We start from the raw sequence: 23,489 nt of genomic DNA on the forward strand, positions 1-23,489 counted from the left end.
CTACACACTTCCATATGGCATACACATACATACACACTATACTATACATACATATGTATACACGTACATACAAAAACACACAAGTACATGAGTCCCGTGTTTACCAACGCAACGAACGACGCTGTATGTAAAACGGTTATTTTTAGTACGGTACACAAATATAAAGCGAAATCTCGGCGCGTGTTAAAAACGCGCAAAACGGTATTTGTTGTCGCTTTGGCTCTTATTATTATTATTACTACGACTGGCATTGTTGTTGCTGTTGTTATTGTTGTTGGTTGACATGCGTACTTGTTAAAGCGGCTTTTCTACATGACATGACAACGCTTGTACAGCCAAACAGACAGCGAGACGCACATTAAAGGTTATAAAATGTTGCCAACTTGCTGACAGGTTAAAGCCTGCCCTCCAAAATGGCTGACAATCGCACACAGTAGCAAGAATAGCAGCGGCAGCAGAAAACAACAAGTATACGGTAGCAGCAACAACTTTTGCGCGTCGCAACGCAACTTGGCTTTGTTTATGGGGTGGGGGTGGGGGTGGAGGTGAGGGTTGGGAACTGGACCTGATTACACACACTGCAGTGTCGAAGGGCTTGTTTAACTGCAACGACAACGACGACATCGACGACATGTTGTTGTTGTTGCTGCTGCTGCTTCATTATTTATTATTATTATTCTTGTTCCTCCTTCTTTTTCGTTTTTTTTTTGTTTTTTTTGTTGTTTTTTTTTTTTTGTCAAAACAGAACCGGCAACAATAGTGTCACTTGATTTTGTTGTTATTGTGTTGGAACCCGTTTTAGCACAGCCACCGTTACAGACTGCCGGTTACTGATGTTCTTGTTGTTGTTGTTGCTACTGCTGCTCACAAGGTTTTTGTGTAATCCATACGCCGTGTTGTCCCGTCCCTGTCGCCAGACATTGAACCCCCATTGACGACAGGCGTGACTTTTGTTCGCTTTTCATTAACGCACAACACAGCACAGCACAGCACAGCACAGACAGCGAAGAACGAACAGCAGCTGCTTTTCATATTTTTATTACTTTTACATTTATCAATTTGATTTTATGCGAACCAAACACGCACTCACATACATACATACATACTCGCACATACTCGTACATACAACGTTAGCTCATTAAATAATTGCTAAATTGGCAGAGCGTGCGCTTGATAACGCCACATGATGGCGATGGCGCTGGAGATGTCGTTGGCGCTTGACTTCGCCCTAAAACATGCACACACATAGCAGGCATACACACACACACGTACAGTCGTATGTATATGTATGCATATAACATATGTCTGTATATTTATATACATACATATATGTACATATACAGACATATGTGCAAACAAAATAAACGACGAGGCGCAACCACAAACCAATAAACAAATTGCCCGGCCCGATTGGCATGCGAAACGTGCTGCGATTATTACGACGAGCGGAGCGAGAGATGCTTGAAGTGGAGCAGGCGCAGACCGTAGACCGTAGACCGAACGACGAGACGCGCGTTTATATGAGAATGCCTATGCCTGCGTCCAACAACCGACTACGACTGACGGCGTTTACGCCAGACAAGAACGGATCGAGCTGCCGTTGGCTGTTGACGTTGCTGCTGACGCTGCTGTTGCTGCTGCTGCTGCGGCTGCCGGTGCGACGGTCTAAAAAAGCTGATAGAGCCGTGTTCGTTGGCTCTGCGGACTAAAGAAAGCACGCACACATACATACATATGTATGTACATACGCCAACACCAACAACGACAACGACTACAACAACAACAACAGCAGCAACAGCAGCGGCGTTAAGGCATGCGGCATGGGGAGTAAGGCAAGCAAAACAAACGACCAGCAAATGCTGTCCGCCCGCCCGTCGCCGCCCAACACAAAAGCTCACTATATGAAGTGGAGTGGAGTCATGACGACTCGTTACTCTTGCTTTTGTTGTTGTGTGTGTGTGTTTTTTTTTGTATACCCTGCACGCGAAGTACACAATATGGTATATTCGATTTGTGGAAATTTATGTAACAGGTCGAAGAAAGCATTTTCAACAGCATATAGATCGATCCCTGGATTTTAAAAAATATAAACTGAGAACCCATTAACTAAACTTGATATGTATTTATTCGATATGAATTTCGCCAAGAGCAATACAAATTTTATATTATACACCCAATTATGTTTTTACACGGTTTTTTTTTTACATGATTTTGATATAACACGGTTTGAAAATTAAAAATTGCATATATATTTCTTTAGACATAAGGAACCAATCGTCTATTTTTACATATGATCAATGTCTTTTTACACGGTTGTTTCTGGAACCAAAAACAGAATAAGGTGTATAAATATATATTATTAAAATTAAATGTTTTGCATCACTTCTTCACCTTGCGTTTGAATATGAGTTTGACATCGACTATTCGTCACATTCACAAATTTTGTATCGGTATTAGGCATCGCATTATAGTAAAGAACCAATTTGATGATCACTTGGCCCTGAATCTTAAAGGTTGATTGAACGATTTTTGTTGCTCCAAATGATGTCATTTGAAAGCATGAATTGAATTTGGACTAAAATATTGTGCATTCAGATAAAATTAAACATTATTGATTATAAAGAATTGTTTTTAGAAAAACTGTTGTTATTTTAAAATAAAGAATAATGAAATTCTTATGTTATTTGTTTCCATTTCATACTTCGTTTAATATTCGAAGCGCTTGAAATAAAATAAAGGACAATGTCTACCGGGTCCGCTAGTAAATATATATTATTTAAATTATATGTATGTAATTCTCCAGCTCTATCTACCGCAACCTGTATTTCATCCAAATCGGTAAATTCCCAGAAACGTTGTTGACGAAGATACGAAATTTGGTTGGGGTAAAGGGTATTTCATTGTCGGTCTTGTTCGACTGTTATACACTCTCTTGGTTGTTGTTGCGAGCGTCGTCGTGAAGCACGAACCTACGAATCCCAGCTGAAACACATCAACAACAACAACAACAACAACAGAGCAGCACCCGAACAAACTGAACCAAATTGAATTCAAAAGCAAATAAATGGAGAAAAACAACAACAGTAACAACTACAAGTAGAATACCAACAAACTAGAGTGAAAAAGCAACGACAACAACAACAACAACACAAAGTACGATAACAGCAACAATCGCGGACAACTGGTACGCTAACTGAATAAAAAGAGCGAACAAATTTGAGCGAGTTGTGAATTGAATGCGAACCAACCAGAATTCCAAATTCAGTAGCGGATTCAGATAAAGTTAACACGTACGAGTAATGTGTACCAACTATATAGTGGCAACAATTGTAAAAAAGTTCATAGAACTCCAAGCAAAAAATTTATGATAAATGTACTATTGTAAGATAACGTTACATTCGTTTTAATGTTAAAATAATGGGGGTTTTATTAGCGCGATTTAAATTTGAATATATCATTTACCCAAAAAACTTAACAAATTTTAGGAATTAATTCAGCTTTTATAATTAAAGCTTGAAGTCTTAACACAAAACATAGGGGGAAGTAACAAAAATAAAATAAACTAATGTCGTCTACGTTTGGTCAATGTGGACTTAGCCATTTCCACAATCTAGAGGTTCATCCAGACAGACAGACGGACGGACATTTGTAGATCGATTCATCTCGTTATGCTGATTAAGAACTGTCGTGTATATACTTTATTTCTACTCTGTGGGTACAGGGTAAAAAAGAAACTACGTTGAACACCGAATATATTTTGGTTTATTATAGGGGGAAGGCGGGAAAAACACAAATTTTGTTTACATATTTACATTATAAGGTAATTTGAGGGATCGTGTTTAAGTGTAAATTTCTTTGTAGAACAGCTAGCAATGGAATTAGGATTGTCATTCGGTTGGCATCAGATAAGGTAAATAACGAAAACTTGAAAAAGGCATGGTCAGATTTGAAGTACGTAAAAGTTTATTAAATTTTTAAAGAGCCTTTAAGTTTGAATCCGTCCCTGAAACTGGGCAACAACAATTTGTACAGGCGTTGCTGCTGACACCGACAGCAAAATAAGCATTTACTTGTATGTTGTAAGGGCAAACAAACAAACAAAACATCTAGATCAACAAAAGCAGGCATTAGAAGAAGAAGAAGAGGAGCAACAACAACAAGTGCCACATCACATTCAGAGCCGGAGCAAGTGGAGCTCTGGTCCTCACCTTCAATAGCTTCAACAGCAGGCGGTAGTAGGCGGCATGTAAACATGTGAACACGACAAAACGAAGACGAAACCAAAGACGACGGCGACGGCGGTGGCAATGACTGTGCCACAAGGGGTCTGACGAACTGAGGACGATGGCCATTAAAAGATGGGAGCGCACAGACGACGGTCGACTTGGAGGCCGATGGAGCTGGCTGTTGGTATTGACATCGCCGCAACGCCTAAGCTCGGGAATGTGCGTGAGGGTGTAGGTGTGTGTGTGTGCGTCAACTTTTATCCAAAGGAACATTAGTTGCTTTAAGGGCGCCAGCAGAAACTATAGCAACAACAATGCGAATAATACATATTGAGGAAGGCAGAAGACAAAAAGCAAACAACTGGACAGACAAAAGCAATGCACGTTTTAATACATTGCAACGCGTTTATATTTATTCATCCGAAGGCAACAAAACAAATCACTACACACATACATACATACATAAATATATATACATATATACATCACATCATACATACACACTTACGTAAACAGTTTCCCAAGAATGGTAAAGTCAATAGACAATGTCAGCAGACACATTCGTAGGATGAGCAGAATATAAACAAATAAAGCATGTCTGCATGCTGTAGGGAAATCGAAAATTGTACTCGTATCAGATGCAAGAAAATGCCCTATATTTTCCGTAAACAATACAATGGTTATTGACATATGTAGAAGAAGCCACCTGAAAAGAGATAATTTATCTGAACGCATTTACATTGCGTTCTAACGATGCCTAATAGAATAATTATATAAAATTTAATAATAATTATTGTTAAAATTATATTTCTTTTCCAGCATTAGTCTGGAAGATCCAAAGTCTGAATGCGAACACTCTGCCGTCTCTCTAACATAAGCTTCGGGCACAACATTTATATAAATTGAACATCCGGTAATCAATTCGAAAAGAAATACTATACATCTCCAGGAAAAATTTGAATTTTGTGGATAAAACCTTAACTAAGTTTTAATCTTTTAATTCAAAAAATAATTCCAAAAATTACAGAAAAAGGTACCAAATATGACTTTCTTTTTGCTACTAAAGACAGAGTTCTTACGATCTTCGAAAATAATTGTTATACCCTGTACCGAAAGGGCAATTTTAAGTTTGTTCCATGTTGTGAAGCTATTATTCAATTTTTAAATAAAAGAGCATATAATAGGTTGATCAACATTCGATATCAATTATTATTATAAACAGGCAACGATTTTCAGTTGAGGAGTTTACAGATCAGCCAAGCTGGTGTGGGCAATAGGCAAACAAATATTAGAAAGGCAAGGTAAGGCGATGTGAAGCGAGGCGAGGCGAGGCGAAAGAGACCAGACACCAAGTCAAACTCAAACTTGGAGCAAACAAAATTAAATGTTAGTTCAAAGCAGGCGAAGTGTGAAATAATCACATTAACTGCAAACAGAAGCACATGGAAGGCGACATTCAAGAACACTTGCCAAGCAAGACGCTAACCCCAAAAGGCGACAGAAAAGCCGAGGTGCATGTTGAAGCGCGGTGCAGGCAGATAGGCAACATTGCAATGCACACAGATATATACATACATACTATATATACTTATACATACAGAGATAGAGTGAGAAAGAGAGAGCGAGTTGGGCTCGAAGACAGACACGTAACACTTGATACAAAGACTTCTTAGGAGAGCGCTGGAGCCCCAGGAGATGACGCAACGGGCAAAAAGAAACAGCAAACTGTATAACAAGTACAACAACTACAAAAGCAACAACAACAACAGCAACATCGAGAACGCCAACACCGAGGGAAGTCGAGGAAGCTGCTAGCATCGCCTTCAGCTTCTGAAGTCACGCCGTCGTGTGGGACGAACCGTTTGTCTGGAGTGCTACACATTAAATGAGGTGGAGGAGGAGAGTGGATTTTAAAGTCGAGCAAGCAATGTTAACACAGCAGTGACAAGTCGAGCGATTCTAATCAAGAGGAGGTATGTAGGTAGATAGGAAGGCGAAAGAAAGTTGTCCATGAGCAGACAAAATGAAAATGGAAATGGTTGGAAGCGCAATTGAAGAGGCGAATGTAATTAATGCCAACCACTAAGTGTTTCAGTGAAACCTTTGTCTAAACTATGTAGTATGTCTATACAAGTATGTAGCATTAAATTAAGTTTCTTAGTATGCTGGGCAATGAACAATTAGCATTTATACGCAGCACTACTTGTACATCATTTACGCTAAGATTGGTACATTTTTATACTCTGTACATAAAATGTACAAGAGTATATTAGGTTTGCGGGAGCTGAAAATGTAACAGGCAGAAGGAGACGTGGCAGACCCCACAAAGTATACTATATATATTCTTGATCAGCATGACGAGACGAATCGATCTAGCCCTGTCTGTCTGTCCGTCTGTCCGTATGAACACCTGGATCTCAGAGACTATAAGAGCTAGAGACACCAAATGTTGCACAAAGATGCGTTATAAGTGTACGCTGTGCAAGTTTGTTTTATTTTTTTGATTTTCCCCCCACTTCCCCTCTATGGGGGTTTTCCCGATTTTCCATAATATAATCGCCTATATCTAAGAGACTATACGGACACCAAATTTTAGTCCCAGATGCCTTGTGAGAATACGCAGAAATGGAATTTCCCTTCTCCCCCGCAAATCGCGATTTTCTCTAACTCCCGTAATTCTTGGAATTTCGAACTAAAATTTTGTAAATACCCTCAGTTAGTAATTATGTGTCCGTATGCCAAATTTCACTATGATAGATCGATTTAACAAGAAGTTATAGCCATAAATATATTTGCTGCTGCAGCGCTACTCAAGCGCTGCCCAAGCGCTGCCCGCAGCTGTTGTTGCTGTTTGGTTGACTGCTAACATGTTTACACAGACACGAATATACGTGCATATACATACATACACTCACATAGACGCATTGCTTTGTATACTTGTATGTGCAATTATACACCCTTTACGTGAGTTCGAATACCGAAAAAGGTAAAATCGATCAAAATTTTTATTTTTAATTCTCTTACTTTTTTTAATTTCTATAATAATTCTAAACATATGTACAGAGTATTTCAAAGTCGGGACACCCGACTTTAGCTTTTTTACTTGTTAAGACTAGTTGAGACCAATTGCTACCCAAAACATAAAAAGAGTATACTTATTAGGTTGGTGCAAAGTGCATTACTGGGAGAAGGAAGTATATACATACATATATTTTGATTAAACCAGATCAGATATCGATATAGCCACGTCTGTCTGTCTGGATGAACGCCCAGATTAAGGAAACGGCTGAGTCCACATTGACGAAACTCTGTCTTATCCCCAGGCAACACGACTTTGTTTAATTTTTTTATCATCCGCACTCTTTGGCTTTACATTAAACATGAATTCGAACATATGTACAAATAAGATACATATTTTTCACAACAACTACATAATATTTATACCAAAAAATATTTTCGTTCAATATGTTTTCATATTTAAATATTACAGTCTTATTAAAGGAAAAGATAAATAGAGTAGTACTGAACCACTTTTGGGCTATAGAAATATTTAATCAATCCGCTGGAACGATAAAAGTCCAATATTTTCGTAAATAGAAATAGACTAGTGTTCACAAACTTGAAAGAGAGGCACTGTAAACATAAAAATATATAGTATATATATATATATATATCTTTGAATCGTTACTATAATTAAAATTCCGCTTTTTTCCCATGAAGCCCACTGTAGAGAACAATCCCATAGAAAAAAGTAATCCTAGGTATTCCCGCGTATCCGGTTGCTCGCCTTGTCAGTTTTCACTGTGTTTTTGTCAAACGATATCTATTTGAAAGCTTGAGCAGGATTAACATTCTTTGCTCCCTGTCATGTAAAATGTTTATCACAGGAAGTGCCTTGGCATCATTTCGTCAAAAGCGTGAGCTATACATTTATAAATTAGTTTATAAATTGTTCAATTTATTTAGTTGGCTCGTTTGTTTTGATGGTTTTCTTTTCTCTGTCACCCCCTTTAATAAATGATATTCATTGAGGAACTAAGCGTAAGAATTCAGAAAATTGTCATAATTTATATTGTAAACATAACTGAAAAACATGTGCATATCCCATTAAAGTTCACAGTTTTTGGCAGATGGCCCAAATCTAAAAGAGACCCGTGCATGTTCTAGATTTGCATTATTTATTATTATTATGTGTTTTCTTTTGTTTCCTTCTCAAAATTTATTTCCTAACTAGTTTTTGTGCGATTCTTCGACTTGGCTGCGTTTTTGGTTTGTTGCCAAAGTTCATTTGGTTAGTTGTTGGCATTTAAATAATTCGCAGCTGCGGATGTGTTGCTGTTTCAACAAACAAAAGGTAAATGAACAAATTTATTTTTGGCACACTGGAATACAATTATTTATGATTTGATTGAACAAACCTTAATATATGTACATATTTTATTTGTCATAATTAAGAGCGAACACATTAATAGTAGGCGATTGAAATACGTATAATAGTGAGCTCGTTAATTCATAAATATGTGAACGATACCCCAATACTTATCAATGGCTGTCATTCAAATACAAGCTCGCAGCCATATATATATATAATTATGGATATATATATAATTGTAATTTGTTTATGCATGCTTTATTCTTGGCATTTTATTGTTTATGGCATTGGCTTTCTTTTCTATTTTTGTTTTTGTTCTTGCTTAACTGATGTGTGTGCCTTTTTTATTTGCCTCAAATTGAAAACGGCAAAAAAAAAAACTAGTTGGCAACTGGCCAAACAAATCAGATCAATTTAAATTTGGATGAATTTGTTATGTTGTGTTTGGGTTTTTGGTTCTCTTTAAAAATAAGCAATAAATAATTAAATTCCTTTTCGCACTTCCCACAGCGGCAGCGCCAACGACGTGAGTTGAATTGAAAATCGTGCGCGTCAGCGTCGATGGGACGGATGCCAGCGAGAATGCCTTAACCCCACCCTGCCCGCGGGAAGCCGAGAGTTGGGCTGGCAATTCGCCAAATTCGCATTGCGGCGGTTTACTGGGTTAAATTTAATTAATTTGCTTCACGTTCCCCCGACTTTCAATGTTTTATTATTTATTCGTTTTTAATTTCTCCTCCTGCCTCAACATGCGTACCTTTCAAGCGAATTAGCCCCCACCATCATCCCCTACATCATATCTCTCTCCTCTCAAGCCCCTAAAAAGCAAGCGTTATTGCAATTTAAATTTTATTTGCAATTCAGTATGCATTTGTTTATTATTTCGTTTGCATTTTTCTGCTTTATTTGTACATGTACTATATACATACATATATACTCGTAGTATAGGTTGCTGTTGTGTTTCAGCTGAAATTTACACAATTCCAATTAATGGCATTTAATTATTTATCCGGCATTTTGCACATACCGCTTCAAGCGACGCGTCGCCAGCACCAGCATGGGTGGCCAGCAGCTGGGTGTTATGCATTCTGAAAGCCGGCTGGTTTCGATCTAAATAAAATGGAATTGGATCAGTGTGGGCGGGCGAGCCTGATGCTCCGTCATAACCATCTGCATTTGAAGGGGAGGGGCGTTTTTAGGGGACATAGCACATATGCGCATGCATTTGTAATCGATGTAGAACATACATACATATATAAAAAATAATAAAATTGCCAAATATGTTGTCATAGATGTCGGCGTTTGACAAGCCACTTTTATTTCATGGTATAGATATTTCGTTACTTTATCCATTGGAATCCAATTATAAATTATTAAAAATAATTCAAATTTCAATTCATCTATATCAAGAGTGTTCATCTAAATGCGACTTTCTATTTAAACTTTGTTAGATAACAAATTTTTTCTTATCGGTTTATCGTAAATTCATCAATAAATTATGTAAACCCAATCTATTAGGAATATTACTGAAATCTCTTTGAACAAAATTTCAATCAAAAACCAAGTTTCAGTGTCCTAGTTTAAAAGGTAATTTCGAAAAATAAAATCTCTCGGAATACGCTCCTGGAAACAATTTAAGTTTGAACGCAAACTAAGAGACCATCACTTATTGATAAAAGAAAATCCCAGTTGCTGTATATTCTGGGACCTCTCATGTGCTTAAGAAAATCTGTAGGATTTAGATTTACTATTATCTTCCTTTTTAAAAATAAAAACCAAGTTCAAGTCCAACATAGAGCATTATTGGATAAGACCTATTGTGCCATTTGTATACCCTGTGCTCGTGGGATTAGAACAAATTACAGTGAAAATCCCTTAACGAACATATCTTTTATCCGAACACTCTTTTCGGCGGACACTTTTTCTAAAAGTATTTAAGTATGCCCATAAGCGGACACTCCCCTTGAACGGACACAAATTGGCCGAACGTGAGTGTCCGGCCAAGAGAGTTTTCACTGTATTTAAAGCTTGTGAAATAGGCAGAAAAAACCATCTCCGACTGATCTTAAATAAAGATTAAAAAAAAGGTCTTTATTACAGGGTATTTCACTGTCGTTCATCCAGACTAATGTACAGGGTGCGCCATCTTTTATGTCGGTATGCAAACATTGAATATCCTTGAAAATAAGCAACCGATTTTCAAGTATGAGATATTTTTATTTAATTTGGTTCTGTACAATTTCTTGAACTGAGGTTTTTAACACTGGTCTACTCAAGTCAATCGGTTCACTAATGACAAAGTTATTCAATATCTACATACTGACATAAAAGATGGCGCACCCTGTATGTTGAATATTAAACGAATAGTTCCAATTAGTTAGTTTGCTTATTTTCTTTTAACAAAACTACTACAATAAATTCTCAATTTTAGCTGTTCCCATTCTCGTATACATGAATCATAATCGTATTCAAAAATCTGGGAATACGATTTAAATAAAATTTTCATTTGTCGGTATTTCGTGTCGTATAAATATCAATGAGCTCTATTCAGATAATGAAATTAAAAATAAATTTGGCAAGCAAATAAAACCAAAATATGTTCACGCGCCACATTGAAAATGAAAAAAAAAAAAAAAAAAAACGAGACATATAATCGCGGAAAGCTATTAAAATTTAATCAGAATCACAAGTGACCCTGCGGTCAAAATTCCCACAGCATTTTCGCCAGAGTCGCCGACATCGTGGCATGAGGCGAGAGATTAAAGTTCCCTGTACTGCTGCCTCTTGGCCGTCTCGGCTCCAGCGCCCCCACAGAATAATCGTCTGTGCCATTGACTGGCTGTGGGCTGACAGTTGCGTAGCGCGACTATGCCGGCCAGCTCGGGTTGTGGGCTCTGCCCGCCACCTCGATGATGCACACTGATGTGCAAACAGCCTCAACAACAACAACAACAATAAGACGGCGCCACCTCAACAACAACATCACAACCACCATATTGTATATGTATGTATGTGTGTATGTATTTGGACTCGTTTGACGCAAAAAAAAAAGTTCTCAATGTTTTATTTTTGCAAATGTTTGTGTTTGTTTTTCTCTTTTCCCCTGCCATGTGTTCATGCATTTGACGTTGTGTGCATGCAATAATCTTTTATTTTATTTATGATGCAAACACATACATACACACATACATAGGCATACGTAACCATGATATACATATGTATAGTACATATGTACTATGTATGTAGGTAGACGAATGTATCCTCGTACCACAGTAAGTAAATCTGTATAAAAAGTGCATACAAGCGAATGTTATCGAATAGATCCACTTTTTATACCCTGTACCCGTAGGGTAAAAAGGGTATATTAGGTTTGTGCAAAGTATGTAACATACAAAAGGAAGCATCTCCGACCCCATAAAGTATATATATTCTCGATCAGCATGACGAGAGAAATCGATATAGACATGTCCGTCCGTCTGTCCGTCTGGATGAACGCGAGGATCTCAGAAACTATAAAAGCTAGAATAACCAAAGTTGGCATCCAGATTCTCCTATATCCGAGTAAGGACGAGTTTATATTTTTTTTTTTAATTTTCCCCCCCTTCCCACGCTGCAGAATTTCGTCAATAGCGTCCACATTTCAAATGCTACCTAAACCAAACTTTGCACACATAATTTATAAATAAATATCTACTGTTGTTTACAATTTCATTCTGTCGATTCTAAGAAAAGTTATTAGCGAAACAAATTCTCGCCAGTACAACCCCCACAAACTGCAGCAACAAGTTCGCTCTTCTTCTTCCTCTTTTTGCTGCTGCTTTGGGCGCATATAACTCAGCGACGGAAGTTTACCTGGCTACAGGGTATTACACTGTCGGGCTTGCTCGACTGTAGCGTTCTCTCTTGTTATCTACATACATATGTATGTACATCGAACCGAGTACATACAGACATACTATAGACGCATATATACATAACACATGCATTGTATATATGTATTGTATATAGCTGTATATTTTCTTGTATATACATAAGTGGCAAACAATTCGAGTAAATTAAAATCCAATTTTTGCATTTCTTTTTTAACATCGTGCTAGGCTGACACTTCTGTACCCTCCAGTTCCATAGATTTTTATGGGAGATATAGGATATTGTGTACCGATTTTGGTAAAAATACAATTATTTTAGGGCAATATAAAAAGCAAAAACTGAGACACACCAATACCATTTTGTTGGTACTTAGATTGATTTCTTCACCGATTCCTTCTATGCGAGTGATTTGATATGGCGAACCAAATTTGATAAAACTTCAGAATAACATGAGGAACTATTATAAACTCAGAAATACCAATAACTATGACAACTACTACTATATAAAATAATGATGATATATGTATTAAACTTCCTTTGTATAGGCATAGGGCAAGTCTATATATCAGGTTTTGTGACCCCTAGCTGTTATGGTTCAAAAGTTGTCGGTGTTCATACGGACGGACTGACGGAACATGTCTATAACGACTCATCTCTTAAAGCTGGTCTTATATGTATGTGCCTAAGTCTTTTTAAGGTTTACTTTAGCTTTGTACAGAGTGTAAAAGGTATGCGTCCAAAAATTATCATTTTCAAGCATTTATGGGAGGTTCTTCTTTTTATATAGACAATCGTATACTATTGTATAATATCGAGTCTTAAACAAAGGTTTTTCGAAACTTAATAAATAAATAAATCAATAAATACCTTGGGTATTATACCCTAATTTTAAATGAAATGTTCATATTCATTATTACGAGTATATGCGACTAGAGACTACAGTACTTCCAAAGATTTGGGAATACATTTTTTAAATACGTTCGATACTTAATTGGTTTTATTTGTAATTCCAAGCTGGATTTCCAATATAAATAAATCTCTTTTTCGTACATGTTCTAAACCGGTCAAATCAGCAAATGGTTTGCACAATTTAAACCTAGCCCTCGCTTAACCCGACCTCTTTTAATACGCACTCGGGCTAAGACGATTAAAAATTTGCTACCTTTCTTCTTTTAACAAGCTGAAAACCTCGTTCTAATTCGGTTGAAGTTGAAAAAAATTAAAAAAAGAAGCGTATTATTCACTTTTGTCTCGTTTAAGACGATTTCCTAAAACACGATGTTCTGTAGGAACGGAACCCCCGTCTAAAGCGAGGGAAAGAGAGAAAGTTTTCGGTTGCAACAAACCAATTATAAATTAAGTTTTAAGTTTAGAGGACAATTTTTAAATTACTTCATTGCCTGGTTTATACTAATTTATTTTATATAAAAATATCAAATATTGAATCTTGATATCCATTGCACTTTTTATTTGCAGATCTCGATCATAAGTTATGCAATGGCCAAGTTTTAAATTTAAGGACCACTTACCTGATGAGCATTCCACTGTTGCATGAGATCCTCGTAGCAAGGCATACATGCTTGAATCATGCCGCGTGGGTCCTTTGGCCGAGAGCGCGCCGGACGCGGATGCTGTTCGTTGAAGAGTGGAAAATAGGCAGCTTGATGGCGATCACGTGAATCTTTAGGCTTCACCGTGCTCAGTTCGACTAGGCTTCCGCGTCGCTGTTCATCGCCACAGACGTAGCACACCTCAGTGATGGAGTTCTTGTCAGGCATCGACAGATCGAGGATGCCGACCTCAACCTGGCTGCCTGCAGGAGAGCCATGGTTATTAGTCGACGACACTGGCGGAGGAGCTGCGGTTGTACGAGCGGTTTGGCCACTGCTGGCGCTCGAGGAGTGCCTCAAATCCAATACCGTGGCGTTGTCATCCTCTAGGGTTGGAGGCTGCGGCATGTGAGCCGACGGACTTCGTACGGGCATGGCATTGTAGGGATTACCCTTATAGAGGGCCTGATGATCGGGCGTGCCGGCTGCTGCCTGCTGGAGCATGTGATAGGCGGCAGTTTGTTGCTGCAACTGCTGGTACTGATGAGGATGGTACTGGTGTTGTTGTTGTGCCTGAGACTGCGACTGGTACGGAGAGGAAGGCGGATTAGAGCCGTATGGGGTTTGGGGTTGGCCAGGACTAGCAGCACTGTAGGCATGCTGGCTGAGCTTGAACTTGTGATGAGCAAAGCTGGAAGATTTTGTGCTTTGCTCGTAACCCGCACCGGTGGCACTCGGCGGTCGAGAAGAGGGTGAGGGCATCTGCATGTCCCGAGACTGGGGACGGCTCAGGTATTTGTCGTTGCTGTTCGCATTGTGATTATTGTGTACGACTGAGTTGCGACTAGTCGGAGTTAAGTTGCGAGGATAATAGTCGACTGCAGCCCCACCGCTGGGCGCCGGCGATCCATTTCTTGAGGTACTGTGGTGCGGTGACTCTCCGCGTGCGTTCGATGGCAGTGGGCCGCCGTAGTGCCTAACCAGGGCATAGGGATCGGCCGAAGTGTAGCCGGCCGAGGCAGCAGCAGCAGCATTTTGCAGCTCGCTGAGACCATTCTGGGTCAGATGCTCGGCACTAAGGCCAAGCATCTGGGCGGCATATTCACTCTGCGTGGCCACATCCGCGCCAATATAGCCCTTCCCATCGACACGCTTCATGTGGTAGATGCGCTGCAACAGTGGCTTCTTTTGGCGCTCATAGGAGTCCCACTGCTCGTTCAGGGAGCGATAGCAGAGCATACAGGCCATGACATATAGCTGGTTAGCGCCAACACTGGGCACACCATTCGGCGGCTCGTGACGCTCTAGGAACGGAAAATATGACTCGTTAGGCCGCTCGTGGTTAGGGCGTACACGCAGCGGCTCGTAGCCACCATGACCCCCGCACACATAACAGATCGGTATGTGCTCCGGTGGCGCAGAGACTCGACCTGTCAGTGGCGCCTTCACAGGTGCCGTCTGGTAATACGACTGCGATACATAAGAAGGATGTTGTGGCTGCTGCTGCTGCTGCTGGTGACTTCGTATATACTGCTGCTGTTGATGCTCGGTCGGCGTCAGCGTGCGGTGTGCGGCGCCTGGCGAAGGCATCAACTCTGCGGCTCCTTGAACCTTTGATGGCGGTGGTGTTGTCGTTGGCTCGGATTGCGTTGGCAGGCTGCCTCCACGGAGTTCATTTTTGATATAGGCTTTCGCTTTTTCCATAATATGAAACTGTAACGAAGAAAAATGAAGATAAAGAGTTAGTTTTGTGTAACCTTTAACATTACACAAACAAATGGTCACTTAAAATATGAAATACACATCTAGTCGGTTTTAATAAATAGCATACAAATTTTATTTTGTGGACATGCAAATGGAAACACAGTTAAACCCACGATATAGATTCCTCATCTATGCTGATGAAAAATTAATTACAAAATGCACTAAATATTTCTATTTTTCATGTTCACCTACGAATTTAATTTATTTGGTTTATCATATTCTTTAATTCTCCAGATGAACCTCACTTATATTTGCAAATAAATGAATAATCATTATACAAATATTTTATGCAAATTGAAATATTCAATAAATTGAACAAGAATTTAGCTCAAATCAAGGTTAAATACAAATGAGTGAATAGAGTACAAATTAAAAAATTAATTAAATTTACGCTTTAAAATATATCCAACAGTGTAATAGTTTTGTATATCTATAACATTTTAACTCAACAATTCCAAAAGGTTTTATGACTGTTATTTAAAATTCACTCTTCTGACATTCCTAAATTGCCGCAATTTTTTTTTTTAAAGCTCAACACATTTTGGAATTTTTCAAATTCTACGACTGGAAGTTTAGAGAATAAAGTCCACGTAGTACTCGTATTGGTAATTGGATAACTCTCAACTTTGTTGTTTTCATGAAGTTGTAAATTGTCATTATTTCACAATACTTAGTATCGACAGTCGTCGCATTCCTGAACTTCACGGGGTCTTTTAGCCACTCACGATCGAGCACCGCTCTTGTATGAGGTACACATATCGGAATGTATAAGAACTTCATTTTTACATTAAATGCCAAATATCTAGTAAATTCAAAAAGTATACAAATAAATATAAATGTTATAAAAATAAATGATTCTATGCTCCATCGAATCGAATGTGACCCGAACTGGATTTGTCTGGGTTGGTTACACCTTCCACATTCGTGTTAAATTTGAGGGGGTTATGTCACTTAGTTTGTATTTGGCAGCTATTTGTGAAAAGTTGTTCTGACAAGAGATTTATCTGCCGATTTTTACTATGGAAAAAAATATAAGAAGCTTGCTCAAAAATCATAGAAAATGTGGCAGAAGATTTTTGGAGAAATCTACTCTATTTGAGAGGCAAACTTGTAGAATACTTGCTTCATGCAAGTCCTCCACCCACCTTTTTTGAAGACGTTAACATTAGAAAAGTATAGGAAATTGTTTTTGAGAAGCTTCGTGTTGGCATTGGAAAGATAGCAGGGACTCTCAACATCCAAACACAAAACAAAAGTCATCCCCCAGCCACCGTATTCGCAAGATGTCCGGAACTCAAATAGCCGCTCCGACATGAGTGGATTAAGGTCATAAAAAATCCTGATCAATGCGCATAAATTGTGTATGGTATATTGGATTAACCGTTGACATTAGTGCTGGACGAAACATCGATATAGATGTTAAGATATTTTTTTAGACATCGATGTTTTATTCCGAATGTTCGATATTCTTTCATACTGATTTTTTTTTTTGTATTTTATTTTTTCTTTGGTTTTTGTTATATTCTTTGAATTTGTGAAATTATCGTTTGTTTTGAAACCTATTGTATTTAATAAAAAACCTTAGCATTTGAAATAATATGAGAAATCAAAATAAAGTTCCGTATGTTTAAACATCAATAAAACCTTTTTAAAAATTCCTTAATACTATAGAAGTTTGATGCATCGATAAATCGACGTTCTTCCCCTTAAAAGATCGAAACATCGATGTGGGTAAACATCGATGTTTCTCCAGCTCTAATTGGCATGCTTGTATTAGCTCAGCAATAATAAAGATTTGTATTAGACAAAAAAATGTTGTACCTAGTCCGGGCACCAAATGATACCAAAAGAAAGAAACGGAGAATATTTTGAAGGCAATAATAATGATTTGTATTAGACAAAAAAATGTTGTTACCCTGTCCGGGCACCAAGTGATACCGAAAGAAGTTGTAGTTTTTGTTACCAATGGCTCTGAGGTAATACGTATTTACACTGATGCTTTTAGCCAAAGAGTGCGACCGATTTGATATGTTTGGTAGGTGTGTCATTAAAGATTCCCCTGTGACTTCCCCATAATATTGTAAGATTATCCAGTAGATGCTAAATGTGGACAGCACCGAATTTGTTAGCAAGTTTCATGATATCTTCAGAGATACTTCATAAAACAATTAGCACCTTTCAAAACTGGTTCTCAGCCTGATAACTCGCGTTCAGCACACAACAATCAGAGATAATACTTATACAGTACTACTTTAGCACCGATTGTAATGCAAACAAACTCTCAGTGTTGCTGAAAGCTCAACCAGATTTATCCCGAATTTCACAAACAACCACTTAATATGCAATCAATCACTTCTCAGATGTTTCGTTTATTTTCTTCTTCTTTTTTTATAAATTTAAATAGCTGGGCTTTAACCAGACATATCCAGTTCTTATACTTCTGTACACAGATATATGTATATAAACAGACATATGTTTATTGCTTAAAGTAAACTTCCTATGCGATTCTGTTGACGGAGCTGTAAATAATTTCTTATCAATGTCGAATGTAGCGCGCAATGCGTCATACTATATGTCGGCCGAACTGCGACTGAAGGAACTTATACTACACATACTATACATACATAATTACCTCGAAGTCGCAAATAAAATATATACAGTATGTATACAACAAAATAATAATAGCAAACTGTTTGGGACGTTTGACAAGCCGACGACTCGCACTGAAATGGCAATTAACGCTTCCCGCATGGATCATGATCGTTGTATGCAGAGGTTATCACAACATACTCGCATGTACAAAAATATATAAATGTATGAAATAGGTTATCAGCGCGATTTATGGGCTTTGAATTCAATTTTCCAACTCAGCTGAGAGTATTGACTGTCTGTTTTCAAATACAAATCTCTGCGTAAACATCTATATATGTATGTGAATCGGATCTGAATGGCAATGAAAATTATATGTTTGTATACATTGCCAATACACTTTTAAGTTAAAGATTAACAGAAATGCTTAAATGCTTTTAAAGCATCTGTATTTACGTAGCTACCAATAATGGGGCACTTTTCAAAAAATAATATACAGCCAAATTGCGAAAATACAATTTTAAAATTCAATTACGAGCACTTACTTCCACAGGGTTGCACAGTGGGACAACTATCACACAAAACAGCCAAAAACAAAGGCTTAAAATGGTGACTTAAATTTATAATAATTATTGTTAAATGGCAAAAATAGGTTAAAATTTGCTCATAAATTCGTTTACATTTCATTTATATTTCTTTGAAAATGCTCTGTGTAGGACATAATACCTTTTTCAAAACTTAAAATCACTAGAGTTTAATACGCATATATGAATAAAAAACTGTATTTAAAATAGGCCAGATATAAACTTGAAATCAAAATAACATGTAGAAATAAACACAATCCCAACAAAACTGGTCTGAAATTTATTTGGAAAGCGGTTCTTAAAGAATAACTTATTATTCTTCTGATAAAACCTAGAGGGGCCTCTTAAAACTACATACATATAACACGGTTTGAAAATTAAAAATTGCATATATATTTATTTAGAGTTAAACTACGATAAAACTACGACGTAACAAGATGCATTTCCACAGCTAGAATCGAACATTGCGAGAAAATCGTACAATTTTCTGAAACAGCCAGATCATCTCCCACCAGAAAGCAGTCTAAAACCACTAACAAAAATCTGATTAAAAAAGAAGAAAAGGAAAGAAACATAATGGATTGAATTTCCATTTGCGAATTGTTGCAAATGAAATCCCACCCTCTTCTTAAACGGATTGTGACTTAAATGCCCCAACGGTGTCCAAGCCAGGACTAACTGCCTCTACTGTCAGCAATTAAACTGCCAATTGCCAATAAGTGACTTGCTTGGGAGGTTATCGTGAATGCACCAAGTGATTATCACCTTTTTCTGTCATTTAAAATGTTGGACAAGTTTTACAGAACCAAGGGCCAGAGATTTTTAAAAGAGGCATAGACAAACTACCGTAAAAATGCCAACAAGTCGTAAATCAAAACGGTACATGTCTGATGAAATAGGGTTAAAAGAAGTATTTATGAACTGTTTATTTTTTAAAATTTAATTTTCCCTTCAAATTTAATGATGAATAATATAATATATATATCAAAACTATTACATCTAAGATAATTATATTTATATGGCAATGTGAAGTATAAATTTAGCTTCAAAACATATCAATAGCTGCTTATTAACCTCAAAGATAAAATCAAATATAGGCGTTAAAGTTATACACACAAATTCCATATTTACGACTTAATTGGGTTTTTTTTAGAGTAGTAAACTTAATTGGGAAAATAAAGATTAAATCGATGTTTATATCAGTAGAAAAGTGAATCAAGATAGAATGTTGGCAAAAAACAAAAAACCCGAATAAGGTAAGTATATTATTTTCAAAAGCTAAAAATCGCGAAATAACTGCTTCTATTTCCCGCATTTGGAAAATGCTATTAATGAGTTATCCGCCTAGTGGGATTTATATTCAATTATGATTTTCGGGCACTGCACACGTTCGCGGAACCACTGTGGCCTGCCTGATGTGAAGCTCGAAATAAAAACAGTTGTGTAAAAATAATAAACTGAAGTGGAGAATACATCGCAGCAGATAATTACACGGTATTATTTATTTATTTTACAAGAGAAATTAAATTTGCAACAAATTGCAAAAATAAAGTTGCGAATGAAAACTTTTCCACCATCATAAAATATGCGTAAAGCAAACAGCAAAAGCGAACTGCCATGTCAAGCCCCCATCAAGCCCTCTCCCATTATCATCCCTACTTCCCACGCAGGGATTGGGGAAACTTTAAGTACCGTTGCCGTCGACGCGGTAAAATTTTTCATGTTTCAATTATATACTTTTTTGTTTTGTCGATTTTCAAGCATTTCTGCAGCCAGTGCCAAGTTTTTCTTGTTTGCCATTTTTTAAATGTAATTTTTTTTGCCTGCGCAAGAAGAGGTCTGCAAGGAAAAGGAAATGCCGCCATACTAAGTGTGCATTCGTGTATGTGTATGTGTATGTGTATGTGTGTGTGTGTGTGTGTGTGTGTGAAGTAAAGTTTTCTCCATTTTTTTTACCTTCTTTGTCCGTACAACCTTTTAAAGTTGTTGTTGTTACACAGTTTTTGCTTGCTTACTCGGCGCTTCCTGCCTCCCTCCTCTCTATCCATGTACCCCCCTCTGATATACTTGAACATTGTCGTAGTTGTTGTTTTTGTTGTAACTGCCTGGCACTGCTGCCGCCGCCTTTGTTTGCAGTTGTTTTTAAAAAACTTTTTCGCATTTTTATTGCATGGCTGTGTGTGTGTGTGTAAATGTGTTTTCAACAACCCGTTCAACATTTTTATGGCTCTCGCGTCCTTGTTGCACAGAACGTGCAGCTAGCTGGGGCGTGGCATACATACATAAGTGAAAACAAGTGAAATAGAAAACTTGCCAAGTAATTCCATTTTTAAAGCATCGAAAGCCAACTTTAAGAAACCTGATGGCTGCCTTTGGCAATTGTGTTGTTTTTTTTTTTTTTTTTTTGCATTTTTCTTTTTATAACCATTTTACTATTCTGCTCATCCTTGTTGTTTTAGTGTTTGATAGAACAACTTGGATAGGTATAGGTGGAGCATAAAACGGAAGTTGCAAGGATCGCAGCAGCAGCAGCAGCACCAACACCACCAACAACAACAAACTGCATCTAAAAGTTGCAGCCGGAAGGGAAGCGCGACAACAAAACTGCAAAACTGCAGTGCTGGCAAAGAAAAAGTTGTGCGCAGCTCAAAAGTTTTTCGCTGTCGGGAATTTGTTAGCTTTTTATGCTTTCAAAGTGAGTTAAGGTTCTTAAGTTGTGCATCGTTTTCATTGTTCGTTTTAGTGCCAGTTCTTGCTCAGCTTTGTATGTATGTATGTGTGTGCGTGCGTGTTTGGGGGGAGGGGGTATTTGTGGGGCAAGGCTGGGAATTTGCAGTTTCCGCAAAGTGGGGCGTTTGGAATGCAGCGCAATTGAAGAACAATTTATTAAATTTAAATGTGAAATATGAAATGTTTCTCATTGTACGGATTGCATAAAAAGCTTTTTCTGAATAAAGCTGCGGGCAAGGCTGTAATTTCATTTAGTTTTTTTGTTCTCCCTTTTTCATTTCGCAGTTGTTCTCAGCTGTGTGCAGTTTGTTAAACAAAATTGAATTGAATTTCAAAATTTGCATTGGCCAACGCAAACAGACAGCCAACTCGACAGATAAATCCTTGCTGGATGCCCCCTGACAACAGGCAATGGGCGCCGGCCCGCGGGCTCTGGCAAGAGCATGAAATGGAATTTATGTATTAAATAGCATTCCGCACAATAAACTCTTGCAAAATAAAAAGGCTCGCACAAACAAGAGCAACAACAAAAATAACACAACAACAACATGGCTGTGGAAAAAAAAAACTCGGACATGCAATTTTATGGCAGGACGTTGATATTGCCAACAAAACAGCAGCGCCACGCACTTCTCTCCCACTCCCCGCTAACTGCTGGGCTCGCTTTTTGCAGTTGCGAAAATAAAAACAATTCGAGCAAAAAGACCAACAAAAAGTTACAGAAGACCGTAGAACATTTTTTCCATTAACTAACTGGTGGCCAGTCGCGCATGGACTGAGAAATGATGGGCGACGCAGCAAAAAGCGGTCCCCAATGAAAAGGTGGTCGTCCAAAAAAGGGTATATTAATATCCACTTCCCTTTAAAGTTCAACACGCAGCCCGCATCGCCGAAGGATGCGCCGAGATGAATTGACATTTAATTATTGTGTGAATCATAATTTCATTTCTGTTCCCCTCCTCGTTATATACACATTGTATCTGTATTCTCCTAAGGAAACAACGGCACTGTCAATAGTACAGTGGAGTCTGTGTATAGACACTCTATTAAATGATTAAACTAAGTAGTCGTCTATATTCGAATATTTGCAAAGATTTTGTATAGCACTAGCTAAGGCATTTTGTATGTACAGCCGCGTTGTAAATCCAAATTAAAGTCCACAAATTGTTGATCAGCTACTTTTTAATTCCTTTTCTTTTTAATTTAAGAATAGCTTGAATAAATATTAATTAAATTTAACTAACATTTCGTTCTTAATGCATTCGACTTCAATATCGAAAAACAAAATGAAATACAATTTTTAAATTTTCAAAAATACTAATAAGATAAGGCGAACATGTTTGATGTTGATTCCTAATTAGCGAACGAAAGAATTATCCGATTAGCGTAGAAAAAAATTCAGATAAAGAAGCATTTCTAAATCCACGTACGCCTTATACGAATATGTCCACATTTCTCTAAACAGCAACATTTCGGCGAGTTTGAAAATTTAGTTGAGAATTTAAAAAAAAAAAGTTGAAACAAAGTAATTTTGCTGGTGAATTTTAAGGAGTGTTAATGAAAAGTTTGTAGAAAGCTATAGCTATATAGAATTTAATAATAGATACTCAAGTAAACAAGGTATGGTTATGGTTATGACAGATTAGTCAGGGATTTACTTATCGAAATCCATACTAAGAAATGCTAGCCCTCCAATTACTTATTTATAACTAAATTAACAGATTCTTTTTAAGCCTAGGGTTACCATTTTCGCAACAGGAATACATAAATATACATGTGTATATTTGTGTATATATATATGTGT

General features: G+C 37.5%; 1 protein-coding gene across 4 annotated transcripts in view; it reads right to left on the bottom strand.

Annotated features, from left to right (window-relative positions):
- Positions 1-23,489, bottom strand: part of LOC115620035 (AF4/FMR2 family member 4) — a 90,076-nt gene that overhangs the window by 63,967 nt on the left and 2,620 nt on the right. For 2 of the 4 annotated variants that reach the window (XM_030513147.1, XM_030513146.1), the window contains exon 2: positions 13,998-15,731. In XM_030513147.1, the coding sequence (XP_030369007.1) occupies positions 13,998-15,722 (1,725 nt within the window). In that variant the 5' untranslated portion in view covers positions 15,723-15,731. Of the gene's footprint in view, positions 1-1,386; positions 1,523-13,997; positions 15,732-23,489 lie in introns of those variants that run through there. The other 2 variants (XM_030513148.1, XM_030513149.1) reach the window with 2 other exon arrangements.

Source organism: Scaptodrosophila lebanonensis, unplaced genomic scaffold (genome assembly GCF_003285725.1).
Source record: "Scaptodrosophila lebanonensis strain 11010-0011.00,11010-0021.00 unplaced genomic scaffold, SlebRS2 tig00000001-arrow-pilon, whole genome shotgun sequence".
Taxonomy (NCBI): Eukaryota; Metazoa; Arthropoda; class Insecta; order Diptera; family Drosophilidae; genus Scaptodrosophila; species Scaptodrosophila lebanonensis.